This window comes from Phalangium opilio, unplaced genomic scaffold, assembly GCF_054372755.1.
Source record: "Phalangium opilio isolate 3A_F unplaced genomic scaffold, DU_Popi_V2 ptg000011l_1, whole genome shotgun sequence".
NCBI lineage: Eukaryota > Metazoa > Arthropoda > Arachnida > Opiliones > Phalangiidae > Phalangium > Phalangium opilio.
The window spans coordinates 6,769,330-6,788,955 of NW_028324147.1; the positions used below are offsets into that span (position 1 = coordinate 6,769,330).

The 19,626-nt window shown below is 37.7% G+C and overlaps 1 protein-coding gene and 2 long non-coding RNA genes across 5 annotated transcripts in view; 1 reads left to right on the plus strand and 2 right to left on the minus strand.

The window, feature by feature from the left end:
* Positions 1-19,626, plus strand: part of LOC149710129 (uncharacterized) — a 210,185-nt gene that overhangs the window by 168,226 nt on the left and 22,333 nt on the right. The window lies entirely within an intron of this gene.
* Positions 8,862-10,034, minus strand: LOC149710135 (uncharacterized). The gene is made up of 3 exons (XR_016375656.1): positions 9,613-10,034; positions 9,454-9,538; positions 8,862-9,370 (listed from the first exon to the last, which is right to left on the minus strand). It is a non-coding gene; the product is annotated as an uncharacterized LOC149710135 (long non-coding RNA).
* Positions 11,978-19,626, minus strand: part of LOC149710136 (paired box protein Pax-3-B-like) — a 38,901-nt gene continuing 31,252 nt past the window's right edge. Inside the window, exons 5-8 of one of the 2 annotated variants that reach the window (XM_089859539.1) lie at positions 18,634-18,790; positions 18,209-18,444; positions 12,743-13,397; positions 11,978-12,299 (exon numbers count right to left, since the gene is read on the minus strand). In XM_089859539.1, the coding sequence (XP_089715665.1) occupies positions 12,786-13,397; positions 18,209-18,444; positions 18,634-18,790 (1,005 nt within the window). In that variant the 3' untranslated portion in view covers positions 11,978-12,299; positions 12,743-12,785. Of the gene's footprint in view, positions 13,398-18,208; positions 18,445-18,633; positions 18,791-19,626 lie in introns of both variants that reach the window. The other variant, XM_089859532.1, reaches the window with a different exon arrangement.

The window sequence follows — 19,626 nt, forward strand, 5'->3', positions numbered from 1 at the left end:
TTTCCCCGCATGCATGTGAAACGAAAGTAGAAATTAGTCGTTTAGTACACGCATGCACCTTTTTCGGGAAGTCAAGAGTATAGAGTAGGATGTTGCAGTTACATTTGGAGCAGATGCGAGGAACGGGGAGAAAAATTGGTTTAGGATGAGAAGAGGAACGATGGGAGAGAGAAGAGAGAGAGACTCCGTGGAAAATGCTGCACGAAAAGTATAGATGGTATATTCCCGCGTTCTAAATCTTAATTGGGCGAGTGCAGCCTCTCCGTTCCGACAAATTAAGCGCGGATGACTTTTGAAGCCCTAGCTCCGAAGAACTTCATATACTTGTAAGTTTCCCGTATAATCCAAAGTCGACGGAGATTGACCCAACCGAGCGGGAGTCGCGTTCCAATCAGCCGTATCCACGTAAACAGCCCCCTAACCACGCATATTCCGGAGTTAATGAGGTAATAGAGTCCAAGGCTTAATGTAGGATTAGATTATTTAGAATAATAAGGTTATATAGTAGGCCTACCTTGTTTATTTTCATTCCAATGCTAAACGCGAATGGATTTTAGAATATTTTTGCGACCGAAAAACGGGCCGGAAAATATCGTTTCTAACTTCCCGTTTTCGAAAATTTTGAAGATTGGTTGAATTCGCCTTTAGATTGCAGCGCATTTAGAAGCTTACAGGGTGTTTATTTTATAATAAGTCTGGCATAAATTAATGGGGTTGTTCTTTGGAAAATCGATTTTGAGTCGAAAATGTTAGTTTTATCTCCATTTTGCAACAAGGGACACTGTTTCAAATCGAGTTAAGATTTGATTGGGTGTTTTAGGGATGACCCTTTAATTAAATTAGAAATCATTATCTAAATCAGTTTCTTAATTAAATTTAAGGGATCATATATAAAATACTATGGACAATCTTAACTTGTAAACAGTGTCCCTTCCCTTGTGGCAATTGGTGGCAAAATGGAGAAAGCAGTTACATTTTCGGCTCAAAATCACCAAAAAGAACATCCCCCTTAATTTATGCCAGACTTACGTTATTTATATTGATATTAAGTTAATTTTTAGTTAACGTTAATAATTAAGCTTCAAGTATATGGTACTTTCGTATTGGGATGCGTCATATACCCTATTTCGGAGCGTAACCAAACTGCGTATCGGAAGGGAATATATGGACTCGATGCCGCGTATACATTTAAAAAGGGAGACCAGTTCAGTTCGACACGCGGAGTTCCTAAGGTATATAATTCCCTCTAATGAGACCACCCCGCCTATATTTTACATCGGGTTTCTCGCGTCTTTGCCAAAAGGCGATTTTTATTCTCGTGTATATTTTAGTTGGAAATGGCGGCGGAAAGGACTTAATGTTAGCGATGAGCGGGCTCGGATATCGTTCCGTGAATAATTTGCCTGTCTGTAGAGCACGTGTTTCGTTCAGTCTTTAGTTTCGAGTTAACTCCCCGAGAGTTCCATCGCAGCATCTTCCTTCTTATTCGACTTCATCCATCTCTTTTCTTACTCTTCTCGGAGAGTTAAAACTTTACCAGTGAAGGGACGGTGACATGGGAAATAAGAGCTTTCGAGTTAAGCCTACTTCTCGAATCTTTATATATTCCTTCGTAGCCGTGTTTTAAATTAAGGCTTTTTGAAGGAAAATTGGGCTTAATGAATTCCCCAACCCACTGTTAAAATTAGATAATTTTTAGTTCAAATTTTCAAGCTTAGTGCAGTGTATACCATAGATATATATACGGGTCTAGATACACTTCCCCTCTGTTAGGCCCTTTAAAAAATGCGGAGGTGAGAACTAGCAGTCGACGCTTTACGGCGGGGGAATTAGATCCAAACGCCATCTATTGAGAGTTTCAAGAAACAAAAAAACGAAAAATTCGAATATGGAAAGCGCGGGAAATTCAAATTAGGCTTAACTTTTCAAATAGCTTTACGTATTTCTGATCTCCTTTATACGTGTAATTATGTTCTTAAGTGAAATAAATAGTTTTTACGTAAAAGAAGTAGTGTTTTTAATGAAATGTTAGTGAAATAAGGCATTAAAGATGGTTAACAGTTGTTCTTTCACACATTGTCATAATTTATCAACTTCTGGAAAGGAATATCTTTTCATAAGTATGATTAAAAGTTTGTTTACCACCTCGAAACCAAATAATAACATTATAACTACCAAATACAATTGCAAAGCATCAGCACGCCCGCTGGCAAAAGTTATTTATCCAATTTTTTAGCTTTCAAAATTCAGCGATAGATGGCGCACTAGGTATCTTCCCCCGGGAAAATCGCGTCGACTGCTAGCTGTCATCTCCGTATTTTCCCCCGATTCAGTAGGGTATCTAGACCCGTATATATATCTATGGTGTATACTAGATCTTATGATTTTCAAATTACGCTAAGGCTTAGAGCAGTGTACACTATAGTTAATTCTTATGATTTTCAAAATAGGCTTCGAGCAGTTTATTAGTTCTTCTGATTTTCAAAATAGGTTTAGAGCAGTTTATTAGTTTTCCTAATTTCAAATTAATGTTAAAAGAGTCTGCAAGTTCTCCTGATTTTCAAATTAGGGTTAAAAGAGTCTACAAGTTATCCTAATTTTCAAATTAGGGTTAAAAGAGTCTACAAGTTTTTCTGATCTTCAGATTAGGGTTAAAAGAGTCAATAGTTTCGATTTTCAAATTTGGCTTACAGCAGTCTATAGTATAGTTCTGATTTTCAAATTTTGCTGTCTAGTAGTTCTGATTTTCAAATTAGGGTTAAAAGTGTCTACAAGTTTTTCTGATTTTCAAATTAGGGTTAAAAGAGTCTACAAGTTCTTCTGATTTTCAAATGAGGGCTAGTGTCTATACAAGTTTTCCTGATTTTCAAATTTGGAGTGTATAAATTCTCCTAACTTTCAAATTTAATAATATAATTGAGAACTTTGTAGCACGCAAACTTAGTTGTATTCGTTTTGATCCTTATGGTAGACATTTAGGCCTATTTTTTGAATATTCCCATTTCATCTTGCCTTTAGAAATTGACAAATTTTCAATCCCGTTCTTTCGGTCTTGTCGTTTCGCTCCTTTAAGTTTGGGTCTAGGAAGCATGTCGAGTCTTTAGTCGGCTTCCCTTGTAGCTTTCAGTCTCCTAATTCGACGGTCATTTATAACACCCTCCTCCCCTCAGTTGCGGGGAAATCCTGGTGGTAATTATTTTTTGGGTCAGATGCAAAGATTTCTTGGCAAGCCTAGCGGTACACGGTTAAGAGGGGGCGCTCATGTCGAGATATAGAGCCAAGTCGCGGTTTGTTTCTTGGTAGTTTCCATTTCATTCCGAGGTTAATTTTATATTAAAACAGAGTAATCCATCTAAAGAGCGCAACAGGTGCTTTCCACTCAACCACCTACTGCATGAAACTGACAGCTATTTTCTTTAGTTGTTCTAACCATCAAGGACAACAAAGTGGATAAACACGAATACAGGCAATACACTGTACAGCTTCTCTTCATTGGTTACATTGTTATGATTGTTTTAACCTATTCCAGTGTTCAGCATTAATAATATTAAGTTATTCATATTTTTGAAGGTATTTTATTTTCTTGTAAGTTGTGTGCGAGTTAGAAAAGTTCAAATTTAGGTACATTTATACGGTCAGGAGTAAATCAAATAGGAGTATTAAACTAAACTATAGAGATGATGAGAAAATAAACTTCCCAAGGTCGAATCACGGACCAGCAAAGAAGTAATTATTTTTTGGGAGCGAGCGCAGTAAACCATAGACCATTTCGATGTAACTAAAAGGGAAAGACACGGGGGAAAAACTTTGCCTTCCATTCCATCTCGCTTTTTGGCGCCTGCGCTGTAGTATTTTTGTATTATGAGAGTGCGCAGAGACGGATGGCAATGTATCAACCCCTTGTACGTCCCGGTAATGAGGGTTGCCTACCCCTTTTTTATATCGAAAAGGTCTATTGAATGGTCTATAAAGAGTTATAGGCCTAGCCCATCACCTCTAGTTCCAATGTCTCCCACAGAGCGGCGCTGTGCCATGCCACCAAAATTAAACTCAAATTTCCCTCTCCACGCTTAGAAACGTGCTGAACTTGGCAGAGCACTACCAGACGATTCACTCTTGAAAAGCCTATAGCTTCTTGGTTGCGCACTTTAGTCTGAACTTTTATCAATACATGGGTGGTAATATTTAATATTTTAGAATTACTCAATACACGATGACTAATATTGACTTCCTCCTAAAAAAATTCTTAACGCTTCACCTCACTGTAGATACTTTAGAGAACCAAGGCTTAGCAGAGGGGAAGAAAAAAAATTGGAAAATGGGGAGTTGTAGGTAGATTCCTTTTCAAATCGAATATCGCGTGCGCCATACTTTGATTCGACCGCTCAGTTCGAGACGCTATTGACCTCTCCTCTCTACTCACTTTTAATTCAATAATATAAAAAAAAAGAATCTTTAAACTTTAAAAAGAAAATAAAATACCAACCAAAGAGCAATATTCCGGATACAATATAGACCTTTTCTGTTAACATTTTAAGCTCCGTGTAGTGTAGCCTTCGATAGTAGTTAGTTTAAATTGGATTAGCAACATCCGTCATGACGTTCATTCAAATTGAACTTGGTTATTAAAAATAGCAAACTGATTTCAAATAATTTAATCTGAGTTTGGTCTTTTTTCTTGGAAAGAGAGCTTGATTAATTGAAAAGCCGTACCAAGAAGCGATATCTAGTTTACTAGGGAGAAGGTATAAATTCGCCACATTTCTAGCTTTATTTCCAGTCCAAACGTTGGTCCGGAGTTAATCCTTGCCTCTAAATTACAACCAGCATCTCATTGGTTCTTGAAAACTCACGTCAGCGCGACGCGAATGACGAAAATTGCGTATTTTTCGACTGAGGAGAGGCGAAATAGCCCGGCCTCCTTTTACGTCCCCCCTTTTATTTTGAAAGGGGGACTGGGACTATGGCGCGCGAATACTTAGGCATCTTATACCTTCTCCCTAGTAAACTAGATATCCCTTCTTGCCGTACGTATAGTTTGATCGCACCATTAATGATACACAAATTTGTGGGTTTATTATATTCCTTTGTGAATATTGAAGAATAAGGACAGCATCGTTACTAGTAAGAAAAATAATTCGTCTTTGTAATATATCTATTCGAAAAATAAGTTCAACCAATTTTCCTTATTCCCATTCAGCGCCACTGGCGGAGGGTCTGGAAACTACTCCCATAGAAACTGGGTTACTTACGAAGGTTAGCAGAATCACCGCCAGGTGGCTCGAGCATCGCCCCATCTGGCGGTGATTCTGCAAACCTTCGAAAGTTACCCAGTCTCTATGGTAGTAATTTCCAGAATCTCCGCCAGTGGCCAATTCAGCCTAGAGTATGGACCTCAAACACCTGGGTTTAGTGGGCCGTCATCCGTTCTTGATATAGGGAGTTAACAGTTCTGACCCTGAAACGTCACACCTTTCTATCTCTTACTGGAGTTTCAACCCCCCTAACGGTTGGAAACAGTATTCTACGCACAAAAATTCCAACCAGAGAGAGGCTGCGTGACGTCAGACTATCTCTTTCCCCTAGCCAGTTGTTAGCTCCCTATTATGAACGAAATAACAAAGATCTTATACCGCTATTGTTTAATATTCTCGGATGAATTAAATAAATGAATTTCTTTCTTTTCTTTTATTTGAAATTTTGAGGAAAAATTTGGTAAAAATTGTTATTTTTCATTTTATAATTATTTTTGTTAGAAGAGGGGAGGAGGAATCTCCGTGTCGAAAGGCGAAAACGTATTTGGGTGGGCGCCGTCTTGTCCCGTTCTTAAGATTTTTTTCCTTTTTTCGAATCTTCTTCTTTAGGCCGCGCTTCATTTAGGGTATATCTACAACTTTGAAAAGTGTTTCCAGAATTCCGTAGAAGCGACGAGGCCGAAATGCTTTTCTCTCCCTGAAAAGTACATACCAACCATACATCTCCGAGCCAAAAAACCTTATTAGGCGACTAAAGAACTGAAATGCTTCGGAAGAAAGACAAGAAAAATTACGCGTTAAGTAATATCAATATCTACGTGTGGTTACTTACAATTACAGTAAGTCTAAAAGCACTGAATCGAAAAGAACTATAAACTTTTCAGTCTGTTGTAGATATAGTGGTTGATTTAAACTGACAAATGACTGGCAAAACTTGTCTGCACACTGGCCTGGTTCGCTCTAATGCAGGTGATATAACAACGTATCAAAAGCCAATAAAAGTTGTCGCCATTTACGGCTACAACGGTATAAGTGTGACCCCTCTTTCTTAGTTCAATCTGGTAGTTGAGGAAGTACGGGATTCGCCACTGTTAATTCAAGAAAGTGTTGCAACGACGCCATTAAAGTCGTCGTGAGCACTTGATTTTTAATTAAGTAGTTCCTCATATAAGGTTTCTTGTTCTTCGTGTGGACACGCCACAAACAAACAAACAGACTGCACCACCATATAAGCTACGTTGTGGATATAAAACCACATACATAGATAAAAACCCATCGCATACATACATATGCATTATAACTCGCGTAGACATTTCTTTAAGTCTCTATTCTGGCGCCGCGTGCGAACTACCGTACCACAGGAAAAAAAAATCTTCATTTTGTTCTTAGAATTCGGGAAAAATTCTGTATGGGTCCCTTTAGTTTTTGCCCTAAAAATGTGTGGGATGAAAAATGTCTTAGCCAGGGGATGACGCTAATTGAGTCTTGCCTTCTCCATCTTTCCGCTTGAGTATCCTGCATCTCGGGTTACGCGACAGTACAAGCTGGTAATCGTTTTATAGAACCCCCCCCTGTCTTTGGCCTATTTGTAACTATCACTCTCAATTTATTGGCATATGCTTTTTACACGGAGGAAATTTTCTCGCTCCGAGGAGCGCGTGTTTTAGCTAGCTACCTTGGAGTTGGTGTATTATGAAAACTTTTCGGCCTTGATAACTTCAAGTATATAACATCGTTGGAAAGGAAATATGTGGGACTAAAATAACATACTCAAAGGATATAACTTTATCTCTTATAAATATTGACGTCCCAAAGTGGAGGTATCAACTAAGCCCATTAAACACAGATGTACTGGAAAGTTAAGCTAAAATCCCCATTCTTCTTATGTCATCGCCTGTCGTCGCTCCTAGCGGGAGAGTTCAGAAACATTTCGACTCATAGATCATGTTATGGCTATGTTTTGAGTCGAAAAAGTTTCACTATTTATCGCGGCGTGGCGCTAGAGAGGTGCTGCCCTAATAGAACCACGCGCCGTATCTCCATTCTAGTCCATCTGTGTTTAGTAGTCTTAAATATCATTCCGTTAATTACTTACAGGGAAATAACACTATCTTTATCAAATTAGCCTAATTACCATAACACGGTAAAGACTCCACACCTTTAAAATTGTCATTTCTTCATATAAATGTTACAAAATCCGTATGGATAAACCAATTCAAACTCCTATTTCCCTGACGCTGTGATTGGAATCTCTGACAAAATTGAAAACGTGGGAAGGGATCCGCTGTAGGGGTTTGAATTTTGAAACCCCCTCGAGTGTTTAAACGCTTTATAATTTAGTTTAAATATTTTAAATCATGAATGTGGCCGTCCCGCTGCTTACATCATGGCCGCACGCTCTAGGGTGGTCTTATTATTATTTCATAAAGGCAATATTAAGAAAAAAAATGAATTACAAAAAGTTTTTTCCATTGAAGAAAAAATGGACAGAGGCCCTCACACATTGCGTAAATACAATCTGAACTTCCGAAGTCGGCAAAACTAAAGTTTCGCTTCGTCTTTCGTCAAAACATTTTGCCACTCGAAGGGAAGAACGCTCCTCGTTCGTTATATTTGAGGACCACTTTTCCTGTATTTCCAAGAGTACATAAAGACCAGGAGTAAGGAGCCGCAGACTTTGGTTCAGTGAATGAAGGGAAATTCATCTTTTAGAGGGACTTTTAAAATCTGGGAGGAGGGAAGTCTATACTGGAGTAGCATAGTCTTAATAGCGCTAACCCTTCCCATGCAGGGGCGTAAAATTTACCCATAGTACCCCGGTTTTAGGTTGGGCATAAGTTCTAGGTGCCACCTGGTACTAGCAACAAGAACTACTATTTACACGTGACTAAGCTAATGAAATATTTCCACCAAGAGATGGCGGCACTCAATTATGCCCAAAATTGAAAAGCATGGCCCCCAAACTATGCCACTCCGGTATCAAACTTCCTACCCCCAAGACGTTTGAATTTTGGTTCTACTTTCTGAACCGCGCCACCACTTCACCAACCATGTCTACTATAATGACTATTTGCGGTTTCCTTTTTCTTGCGGCGATGCATTTATTTTAAACCGATTTTTCTCTTTTGCCTTCCAAAATATTTTCACCCTCTATAACTGTTGCTAAGCACTTCACTCCTTCTGGATTCACTCTTGGTGGTAAAAGAAACGTTTTTGTCGCACGTACTCCACACAAAAGTTGATATTCCCTTGAAATGGAACCATAACTTTAACGTTTCCCCATTCTACTCTACGATATCTGACCAATATGGTTCCAAACTTTTCCTCTTCACGTGGTCACTTGAAATTTATTTTTAACTCCAAACTAATTGGTACATCACATCCAATAGTAGATAAAGAAAGGAATAATTTTATTTCTGGGTATTGTTCTATGCCGTTATCGAAAATCGATTTGCTTTGGTAAATCCCGTTACGAAAATCGTGCTTACAAAAGTTCCATTAACTTTCGACTATTTCTTGAATCAAGAACCCAAAAAAATGGAAAATGATTGGAGAAAGGTTTAACAATTATGACATTATTAGTCACAACCCACTTTTCTATTCGCGGTCTAAGAAACAATCAAGTAGGACTACGTCTCCTTTGAAAATTTAATTTCGATGCATTTGAAGGTTGTGATCATTCGTCGAATTAAAGGGTAGGTGAAAAGAAAATTCCGTAGTGATCGGCACAAACGGACATGGTATATCGGTGAGCAGCGATATAACACGTTATCCGATATATCGATTAGAGCTGAATTTATAGAGGTTAATTTACCGATTAATCGGTTTGAAGTTAATTTATCGATTAATCGGTTTGAATTTAATTTACCGATTTATCGGTCAATAATCAGTAAAAATCGGTAAAAGATCGGGTAATAATCGGTAAAAATAGGTTTATAATCGGTAAAATCTGTTGGTAATCGGTGAAATATCGGTCGATATCCTTTTCATTGGGTTAAAAAAATCTATTTTCCCTCCAAGTTTAGATAATCGGTTGAAATCGGTATCTGTTCCAGTAAAACTTCGATATCGGCATCGGTTAATTTACGACACCGGCCATCACTAGAAAATTCAACCTGTATCCATTGGAGTTGAACAATTCCCATTTTTTTTAAAAAAAATTCTTTCTTTTTCTTGTATGACGTCATACAAAACTTACCTGAAAACTGAGTGATATCAAACCAAAAACCACGCCTTCTCGTGAGCGAATAAAAAAATCACTTAATTTTCCTTGTTCACTCTCCCTTTAAGAATACATCATTATTATTCTCAATGCCATTCTCAGGACGTCAATTATTTTAAATTCATGCATTGACACCTTATTACTTAATTACTCTTAATTATCTCATTAACTCGCTCAGTACTCGTGAAATTCCACTTGGAAGTTGTGGAACGAACTCGTTACGACAGTCCCAACCTTCCGCGAGCGCGTCTTATTATTTGACTAGTAACTCTTAATTAAGATTAAATTAGATCGTTTTAAAAAAGACGCGTAAACATCGTACGAGTTGTAGCAATTTGTTCATTCGTTTAAAGCCAATGTTTTTTGGAAGGCAGCTCGAGCAAATGATATCAATTTGTTCCATGATGCGTTTCCTTTTTACAGAAACCTAATTATGCTAATACGTTATTATCTTGGTGTACGCTATAATGGCGTCTTTCGCATGGAAATATTGTTGTTTAAAGATCTCGTTTAAATGTCCCCTTTACCCTCTTTCAAGTACGTTTGCTTTTTGTCTGACCATCGCATTTAAATGACTATGTATGATTTATGCAAGTGAGTGGGAAAATCTATTTCCTAAACTATCTCGTAATCATACAGTTATGTCATACTCTCATACTCTTCCAAATAAGCACTATAATGGATGCTTCAAATCTCTGGTAGGACCAAAGTCAGTACGTGGGTTCTATGGACGGTTTTGAGTCAGAAGTTTTTCTATCAGATTTTCCCCTAAGTATGTTTCGATTAGAGTGTTGTACGGATGCATGACTCCTTAAATTTTTGTAAGAAACTGAAAGACAATTCTTTCTAATTTTATTAAGGGGTTATCCGTAAAACTCTCCAGTCGTAACTTGGAAACGGTGGCCCTTAGGGCAAAATGTCACAGAACATTTTCGACTCAACTGTATAACTCACTGTACTATGGCGCTATAATTACCTTTTTTTTGGAACCCCCTGTACATATTTTGATAAAAACTAGCAAATAATTACTTTAAAGATGCAACTTTATATTCCGTAGTCAAACGACTTAGTTGACGTATTGTGTAAGCAGGGATAAAAATGAATAATATAATCAGAAGGGAATAAAGGAGACATTAGAGCCTGCTTTGGTAACGAGAGTCCGACCAACCTCAAGAAAACCGCGAAAACTTTGCGCAAGTACACAGCTTTTAACCAATTTACTGCAAAAATAGTTCTTTAACTTTTGAGCGGTATCAGGCGGCCTATTTGTCTGCTAGATTTTCATTCTCCAAAGGCTTAGGGCTGTCGATGTTTCGTTCTTGTATAATTATAACCTCAAGTATGTATTTTATTTAAACTTATTTCTATTTTTTAATATTAGTTCAGAATAATTAGTTTTCATCTATTTATTACCTTCAAATTATCTGATTTTGGTATGTTCTCAATTCCCGTGTATCTAAATTAATTGCACAGCTTGATTTAGTTTATCAACATGAAATTCGGCCATTTTATCTCCTTCAATGTAAAGTTGTAAACAAAACTACTTTTTATTCATCAACCGAGACGTCACCTTCTTATGTGACGTCACAGCTACGACAGAAGTTAGATAGCCAATCAGTGAAGGGTAGTTGATTTGAGGTTAGTAAGACTGTTGTTACGAGTGTAAAGCATTATGGAGATATAAAGTGTGTCCCTTCTCTCATAATCAAACAATTTAGTTAGGGAAGTTTTAGTAATTTATATGGCCGCCATTTTCTAAGATGGCCGCGGATTAACCCAACTTTTTCTTAGTCCGCATCTAGTATTTAAAATCATAACAAAAGCAAGCTTTCTTAGTAATAAAGCTCAACTTTCGTGTAGTTTCTTTTTGCAAAATAAGACGTTTCTTAATTTTTATTCTCTTGACGTAGACGTACGCGTTTATAAGACTATTTCATAACCGGTCCCCTGTAAATTAACGATTAATGGACGGGAGGCGTTACGCTCTGCCTAACTCGCTACAGCGTTGATAAGAAACGCCATAATTTAAACGCATTAAATCCGAAATAAATATAGCCTTGTGAAAATACTGAAAAATATTCACGTTTAAAGTTTTAATTTTACTATTACTAAATCATAAGCTACAAATAGAAAGTTACTTTAAATTAAAACATCGGTTTAATTTACTTTTAATGCATTAAAAATTAAATAAAAAAAATACATATAATTTTTTTTTATGTAAAAGTTAGGCATACTTACTTTAGGAAGCCATGCGTTACTGCTCTGTAATTATTATATATTTTTAATATAATTTTTTTTTGCTTTAACCAAATTCGTAATTTTAACCACGTTATTTCGACATTTATATAATTTAGAATTTTAACCAAGAGGGAAAAATATATATTATATACTTTTGGCTCTGTCTTTAGCTGCTATTTTTGTAGATTTAAAAAAAAAAACATTTAAACTTAATTGTTGTTTTCGCCCAGAAACTAAAAATAATGAGAAACCAAGATATATCTCAATTTAAAACATTTTATTTTTCACAAATATCCAAAAACTCGCTTTAAGGCCAAGGAAGCCAAATTTAAATAATAAATTTAGTAATTACATCAATTTATTTAATTATTTAAAAATTATTGCGAAATTCGTAAATCCTCTCTCGTATGGTATTTACAAATTACAAGCCTTTTAAATGTTTTCAAATATTTACAAGATAAAACAATAACACATTGGTAACGATTGATCAAATTAAAAGTGTTTGTGTGACGTCAACGGTATACGTAGACGACCGGAAGTGAATTTCCGCCATTAAAAAGCGATATTTGATGTATTAAAAGCCACTGTGTGTAAATATAAATATTGCCACTTTGTTAGTTATAAAAAGGTCATTTTAACAAGGCTCTAACGCCAGCCATTATCGTTAAACACATTCTACCATTCTTTCTTGAAATACAACGATAGTAGATGACGCCATCTAAGTTTTCCATTTTATATTTTTCGCGAGTGGGCTGACCTCTATCAAAGGACCATGTTTATAATTAAGCTATCTTTATTGATATAATTAATTCATTATTAATTGACCTTTTCACCATGTATGGTAACGCTATTAGTTCAGTTTAGTCTAATGTTGACATAATCTGATATGTCACGGGTAAACTGAACTGAACCAACGGTAGCAATTACCAAATTGGTCTGTGTAATCCCAAGCCTCGTGTTTTGTTAGGCGCGTATTTTCTTTCTTAACAATCAGGATAAAATAGATTATACTTCATTTATAACTTACGTTTAGATAAAAGTTCATCACTTTTAAAGTACCATTTCCGTGACTAGCAAAGGCTTAGACCTCTCAAACCCGATCCGAACTGTCCCGTATAATAACACGAAGACTTCAACTCGTTGGCCATAGTCGAAGGCGCGTGAGAATGCATTCCGTTAAACGTTCCCGCACCGTGCACAAAAGCCGATTCATTACCGAATAATCCACAAGCTCCGAAAGCCGATTCCGATGGTTGGGCTCCCAATCCCGCGGCAGTAGCACCAACAGCTGGAGCACAAGTACCACCCGGTCCCGAAGTCGTTCCGGGATGTCTCCAACCGCCCACCGCGGCTGCCCGGGCTTGTAACGAACCAGCACCGTGGTGTTGATGATGATGGTGACTCCAATGATGACCGTGGGCGTGGTGCTCCGAGGAACCAGGGGCTACTCCGGACAAGTTCGAACCGCCACCGGAACCCATAAAAGAACCGGAAGAAGTAACCGAAGGTTGTAGTTGAGATCCCGCGGATCCGCCCGAATGAAGTTGCGAAGACGATTGGTGGACTAAACCGGATGCGTATTCCGAAGTGGGGACATGACCGACGCCGGAAGTGTCCGGTAGTAATTGACCAGGATGGTTTGACCTAGAAGTACTGACCGATGGATGAAGCATGTTCATTACCTGAAAATAGGCACAAAAAGAAAAATCCATTATAAGGATGCACTTCGCTTATTGAACCATTAAGACCAAGAAAGAATGTTAAAGCAAGTTTTAAAATAATTGTCCGAAATGCTTGAAAAGGACTGATAAATTGTTATTCCTTGGCAGAATGGTATGGTGTTGTTGGAAAGTTCAATGAAAAAACTACAACGAAGAAGTGTGACAAGCATACTAATAACATCATAATGATTGTAGATCTCTTCATATAGTGTATCTATTTCGTTACGCTTAAAAACAATCCATGCGATACGTTTACAAATCGCCTTTGTGACACCATTTCGGTAAAGGGCCTCATAATTTTGAAACTGGAAGAAACACAGTGACAAAGTTGCAAGGATTCAGAATTTTTAAATTAACTTCAGTGTCTTAGCATGCATTTCTGCGTGGTCAAAGATGTTTCTTGTCTTCTATTTGCGGCCGAAGGCAAATCAGTGGAATGACCGAATAAATAATTGGTTAGAACAGAAATGATAGTAGGCATATATTTGTCTAAGTAGGCCTGGGTGATTCTAGGGTGATCCTAGAATCTCCTCACGTCTTTCATCTTCAATTTGGGCGAGACACGTTCGTTTTTGACACCTTTGAAATTGTAGTCCCTTACATATAGTTAGATAACCTTTCTCAAGACGCTTCTTCTAACTTGTAAAGTCTTTTTGAGGTTTTGATTGCCCTTAATAAGCAAATTGGCCTTTTTCCCTCTCTCTTTCTCGGGGTGTCTGTCTGTCGTGCATCACGCGGCCTATCTGTCCGATCAATCGAGCTCTAGGTTTCTTTTTTCATCCTCACTGCGATCTCTGTAATTACGCCAGAAACAGCCGACACGACAACTCGAGAGTTAGACTTCAAAACTCGAAAATGCCCCCAGTGAGTTCCTTCGTTCGTACGTACGTGTGCTAGCTGCGCGAATGAATTTAACTTTGAGAAATTCCGTTGAATCACCCGACGTAATACACGCATGCACGTTCAAATTATTAGAAACGTAGACCTGTACATTTATACAGGTTCACGTCACGCGAGACATCAATACTTTGCCTATTTAAGAGAATGATCGGCATCATGGGCGTAGGGCTGTTCGGTTCGCTTCAGTTCGCCTATCATACCTTATTGTTATTGACAACAGAAGGAGTTAATGAAATAGCAGAGCGTCTTGAAGGTACCCACCATGCAGTAATATAAAGATACCCAGCCTTTAGTTTCACTCCAATAAAATGTATAGTGGCAAAACTGTCGAGAAATCCGATAACGCCAAAATTTCTAATAGAGTGGTTCTGAGATGCGAGGAACTACCTGGAAGTGACGTTATAAGCTAATATTGATAGTCTAAACTGTATGGCTTGAGCTGAGATAGGAGGGTGTGACGTCAAGAGAAAGTTCGTAGTAGCAGACTATACCGAAGGTGCTAAGCCTAAAATATCAACGAAATCAATATTTTTAATTTTTGAAAGTTCTTAATTGTTTAGAATGCAACATTCTTACAGTCAACGTGGTAAATTTAATAATTTTGCAAAAGGATCGGAAAAATAATTTGCAAACTGCACCTTTTTTCGCGTATGTTGCAACTTTGTCCTAACATCTGTTTCACAATTGACATTACAAAAATATGTAAACTACCTAATATTCAATCATCCTTTTTAGTCCTATAATCTATAGCTCTTTTTTAAAGCAAAATGAAACGATGGTTCAGCCAGAAACATGAAGATTACTCATAAATGTAACAGTTAATAGGTCTAATCGCTGCTTCAATCAAAATTAAAAAATCTACTGGAATTTATATAGGATCGGTGCTCAGGCTCTGTTCATCCCGAAACACGAGAATCGGTGTTTAAAATCAATCGTAGAGATGAATGAATATTCGTCTCACGTTTTCACTTAGCGGCTAATACTTCCAAAATATTATTTCATCCGCGGGGACAAGTATTAGAATTAAGGGGCCAATTTGCGCACGAAAATGAACGGATCATTCCGCCGGTGGTATCCACGCTGCGGCTATTACAGGCTTTAGACACTTTTTCGCCCACCATGGAGAGAACGAAGGAAAGACGAAGTTGCCCCCTAATCTATCCGTCTTTCTTCTTTTCTCTCGCTAAAACTATTTAAGCCGCGACCTCCGCAACGCCGAAATAATCACATAATCGCTGTTGCTAATCACGAGCTGTTGAAATCGAGACTTTTTCCGTGCCGACGCCATACATACCGCCAACAAAAAAAAGTCCCAAGCCAATCATTTCCCGAAATTGCCGACTTATTCCACATTGCCTTAAAACTCAAAAGCAATACGCCTATGGTGTTTCTTCGTTGAAAATTATTGTAATGTGGTTTTACGAAAATTTCGGACGGCAAACACAAATGTGTCTTGAGGAATTAAAAGTTCAAATGAATGAATGAATATTAATTACTGGTATGTGTAAGTTTGTGGACGATATCGGTCTAACACTTATCTTAGATATTTGTCTGAAAATTGCAATATACCGCATGCCGATGGAACAAAATTGGCAATTTAAGTTGCAGGCCTATGAAACTTGCTTGTACCATATAAGAAATAAGCAATACGCCCTTATTATTTAACCAGTAAATGGTTAATTATATAATTACTTAGAAAACAAAAAATTTACAAGAAAGGACAACGTTTGAAAGTTCAGAGGCCTAAGTTCGGAGCGACGCAAACGCCTAGCTAACCATGCGAGGTTGTGTCATGTTAACTTAAGGAACATGTTACTGTCCACTGCAGGGTTGTAAGAGCCACAATAAATGATAAGCCTTTTTGTATATTATTTTAAACTTGTAGTGGAATAAGCAAAACAATTTAAAAAAAAATCCCCTGTTTCATTTAAATCTTACGTAAACTTTTAAGCCAATAAAATGATGTTACAAGCATAAAGATTGCATGTTGAAAACCAGTGATTATTGGATTCGTTACTCAAATTACCCATTCGTTATCCAAATTAACCATCCTTAACTGCTTTAGGTAAAATTACCCATATATTTAAATAAATAAAATGACCTCAAAACTATTTAGATATTACAGTCAAAAACTCGAATTTAACTTCGTATATATTTTTCCCATCGCAATCTTCAAAACAACTTTTTCGCCCACGTTTCTAAATTATCATTTTTGGTTGCGCTTTTTTTTTGTGGCCAAGACACCCTCTTTTTTGCGGTCGGTCGCTTTTGAATTTATAATCAGTTGAAACGAAGTTACAAAGACGGGGGATTGATTACTTGAACCCCCCCTCTCGCGTTCATCGCGTGAAATATGTCTCTGCAATGAAATGCATTGCTTTCACTGATTTCTTGGTGCGTGTTGAATTTGTTGAAAGTAAGTGTAAGCTATAGCGTCTAGTCTGGGCGATAATTCACGATACATGAACAACACGACTCGTCAAACGGCCTCAATTTTACCTTTATTAATTTTGTTTTTTATCTTTCTAAATTTTCATTCTTTCCGACTTCAAATTAAAGGCCGACTTCCAGCGAAAAGACTTCTAGCGAACTGAAAACCGAACATCAGAGCGGCCGTGCCGATTTTCGAATCCCCGCTGGGGTAAAGTTTGGAAGGGCTCTAGCTAACTGCAAAGCCGTGCATTGTGGTTCTAGCGAACTGAAGATACACAGTAGAGAATTTCCTTCAGAGGAAAGCAAAAATTCTGGAGGGAAAAAATTTAAAAGGGTTTCTATTGTTCATCTTCAGTTTGCTAGAACCACATAGCACGGCTTTCAGTTTGCTACAACCCTTCTAACTTTTACCCCAGCGGGGATTCGAAAATCAGCACGGTCGTTCCATTGTTAGTCTCGATGCTCGGTTTTCAGTTCGCTAGAACCCTTTTCGCTGGAAGTCGGCCTTTAACTTTGAGAGGTTCGTGTTCGCCCCTACTTTTGCTAATTACGAAATTTTTACACGTTTGTCAAATTAGCCTATTTTTATAAAGAATTACCAGTCAGATTGATTTTAATGGATTTCGCCAATGGGCTTCAATCAAACCCCACACACGACTCGATCGAGGGGTTTGAGTATGTTATTATCTAAAGAACAGGTTAATTTTGTAGCCAATGATTGTATAATTTGTAACGAACGAATGGAGTGGATCGAGTAATTTGTGGTTAAATATATCGGTGTAATTTGTTTGTAGCTAAAGATTTAGTTAATTTGTAATAATCGTCTGGGGATAATTAGTTGTCAAAAGCTTGCAGTGACTTTTAGATCAAGATTAAGGTAATTATTGGGGTTTAATTGGGGGTAATAATTTGTAGGTAAACGTCGAGATATATTGTAAGGTTTAGCGCAATCAGGGGTAATTTTTAGCTTTGGCATAATTTATGGGGCGCAATATTGGGGTAATTTATACCTTTTAACGTAATTAGTGTAACCATAAGTTTATAAGATATGTTCCATAAGTATGACACTACCTGTACTTCGTAACGCTAGACGGGTTAGAGACATACTGAGAGCTAGTTCGAGAACGACAAGCGAGAATTGACTACACTCGGTTTATCGTCGGGGTAACTTATAGGTTAAGATCAGAGGCAATTACGATTCAAAGCTAATCTGTGAATTTTAAGAAATATAATCTGAAACTTAATCAAGGAAACCGTGCATGGAACACGTTAAAACATGATACATTGATAAAACAATGTAAAAATAAATGCTAAGAACAAGACATGGGAACGTTCAAAATAATTGGTTTGCTGTATCACCGCATGGTATTATGCCACGACTCCTTCACATGCGGAAAGTGTGGTATCTCATGAGTTTAATAAATCAAATTTAAATTTACCTGAGATGGCAAGGTGGAGGTTGCGGCGGATATATAAGACGAGGCTGCGTCTGCCACTGTTTGATGGTGATGGTGATGATGATTTCCGTAGACACCTTGCATTCCGTTCCTCGTCTCGGAAACCTGGTTACCCGATGACGATAGAGCATCGCCGTTATGGTGCAGAGGAATAGAAGATGGCCCGGAACCTCCGCTTTGACCAGCGGCCACCGCTGCAGCCGCCGCGTGAAAAGCTTCTGTTAAAAACAATCAAGAAAAAGCGATCTTAATTAATATTCAAGATAAGCTGAATGTCTCGGTGTTAAGTCGTCCGTTCATGGAAATGAACGTACCGACGCTACCGAAACGAAATTACGGAGGTGACCGAAGATTTTATTCTAGTCTTAAGGGGTTTTAAGGGTTAATTACATAATTAGTATAATTACCTTGGGCAGATGAAGCCGAATAACCACCAGGATCTGGTAGGAGATAGGTCCCGGCTCCTGTCGGGTAGGACATGGGTAGACTCAAATGGTTGAAACCGTTCAGTTGTTGACTTCCCATTTGCTTCCTCCAACGGGCTCTTCGATTACTAAACCATACCTATCATTTCGAATAAAAAAATACACGAATTTTATAGGAGTGTAGGTACTATAAACATGTTTCCGTTGTTATAGGTCTAACTCAGACAAGGTTTAACAATAGGCGTTTCAACTGACACCTTAATAATACATATTGTTATTCAATTCAAAGCGTTATAAGAATGGTAATACACGTATACGATAAACATCGATAATTAAATAAGTAGGCGAAAGAGGCCCCTCCATTCTTTTAAAGGTTTATATTGTTTTGAGAAACGTCTTGGGAAGAAAAGATTTTGACGTTTCGGCGCGGCCACTATGTAAGGAAAACCCCCCGCCAGGTAGATCTTTTGGCGTTCACACCTTTAAAAGACGGCTGTATAAAAGCGCCCACTGAAAAGTGAAAACACTTTTACACTGTTTCAATTTAAGTAAATTAATTCTAAGTTATAAATGAAGGGAATGTTTTTTTTTTGGAATAGACAACATGCAAAACGAGAGCCAGACGACAATGTTTACTCCGCCATTTATAGGTTATCATTCCAGAAATTTGTTTCCTTGTAAGAGATTTCCTGAGAAGAAGTTTCGAGTACGGGCTCGAGAAATACTCGAAAGGCCTATAACTCTGTAAATGGGATGAAGCAGTTTTATAAACTACTAGAAAGTCACTCTTATCGAATCTTATTGAATGGCTAGCAGACGAAAGTTAGTTCTGATAGGGTAGTTCATATCATAATGGCAGTGTAATTTAGTAGGCTTAAAGTTATGTACAATGCGTTGTGTATAGGGCCGCGCCAAGAACTATATTTTGAAGTAGTATTGTTACTATTTCACGGAATAGTGATTGGGCAAAGTCAC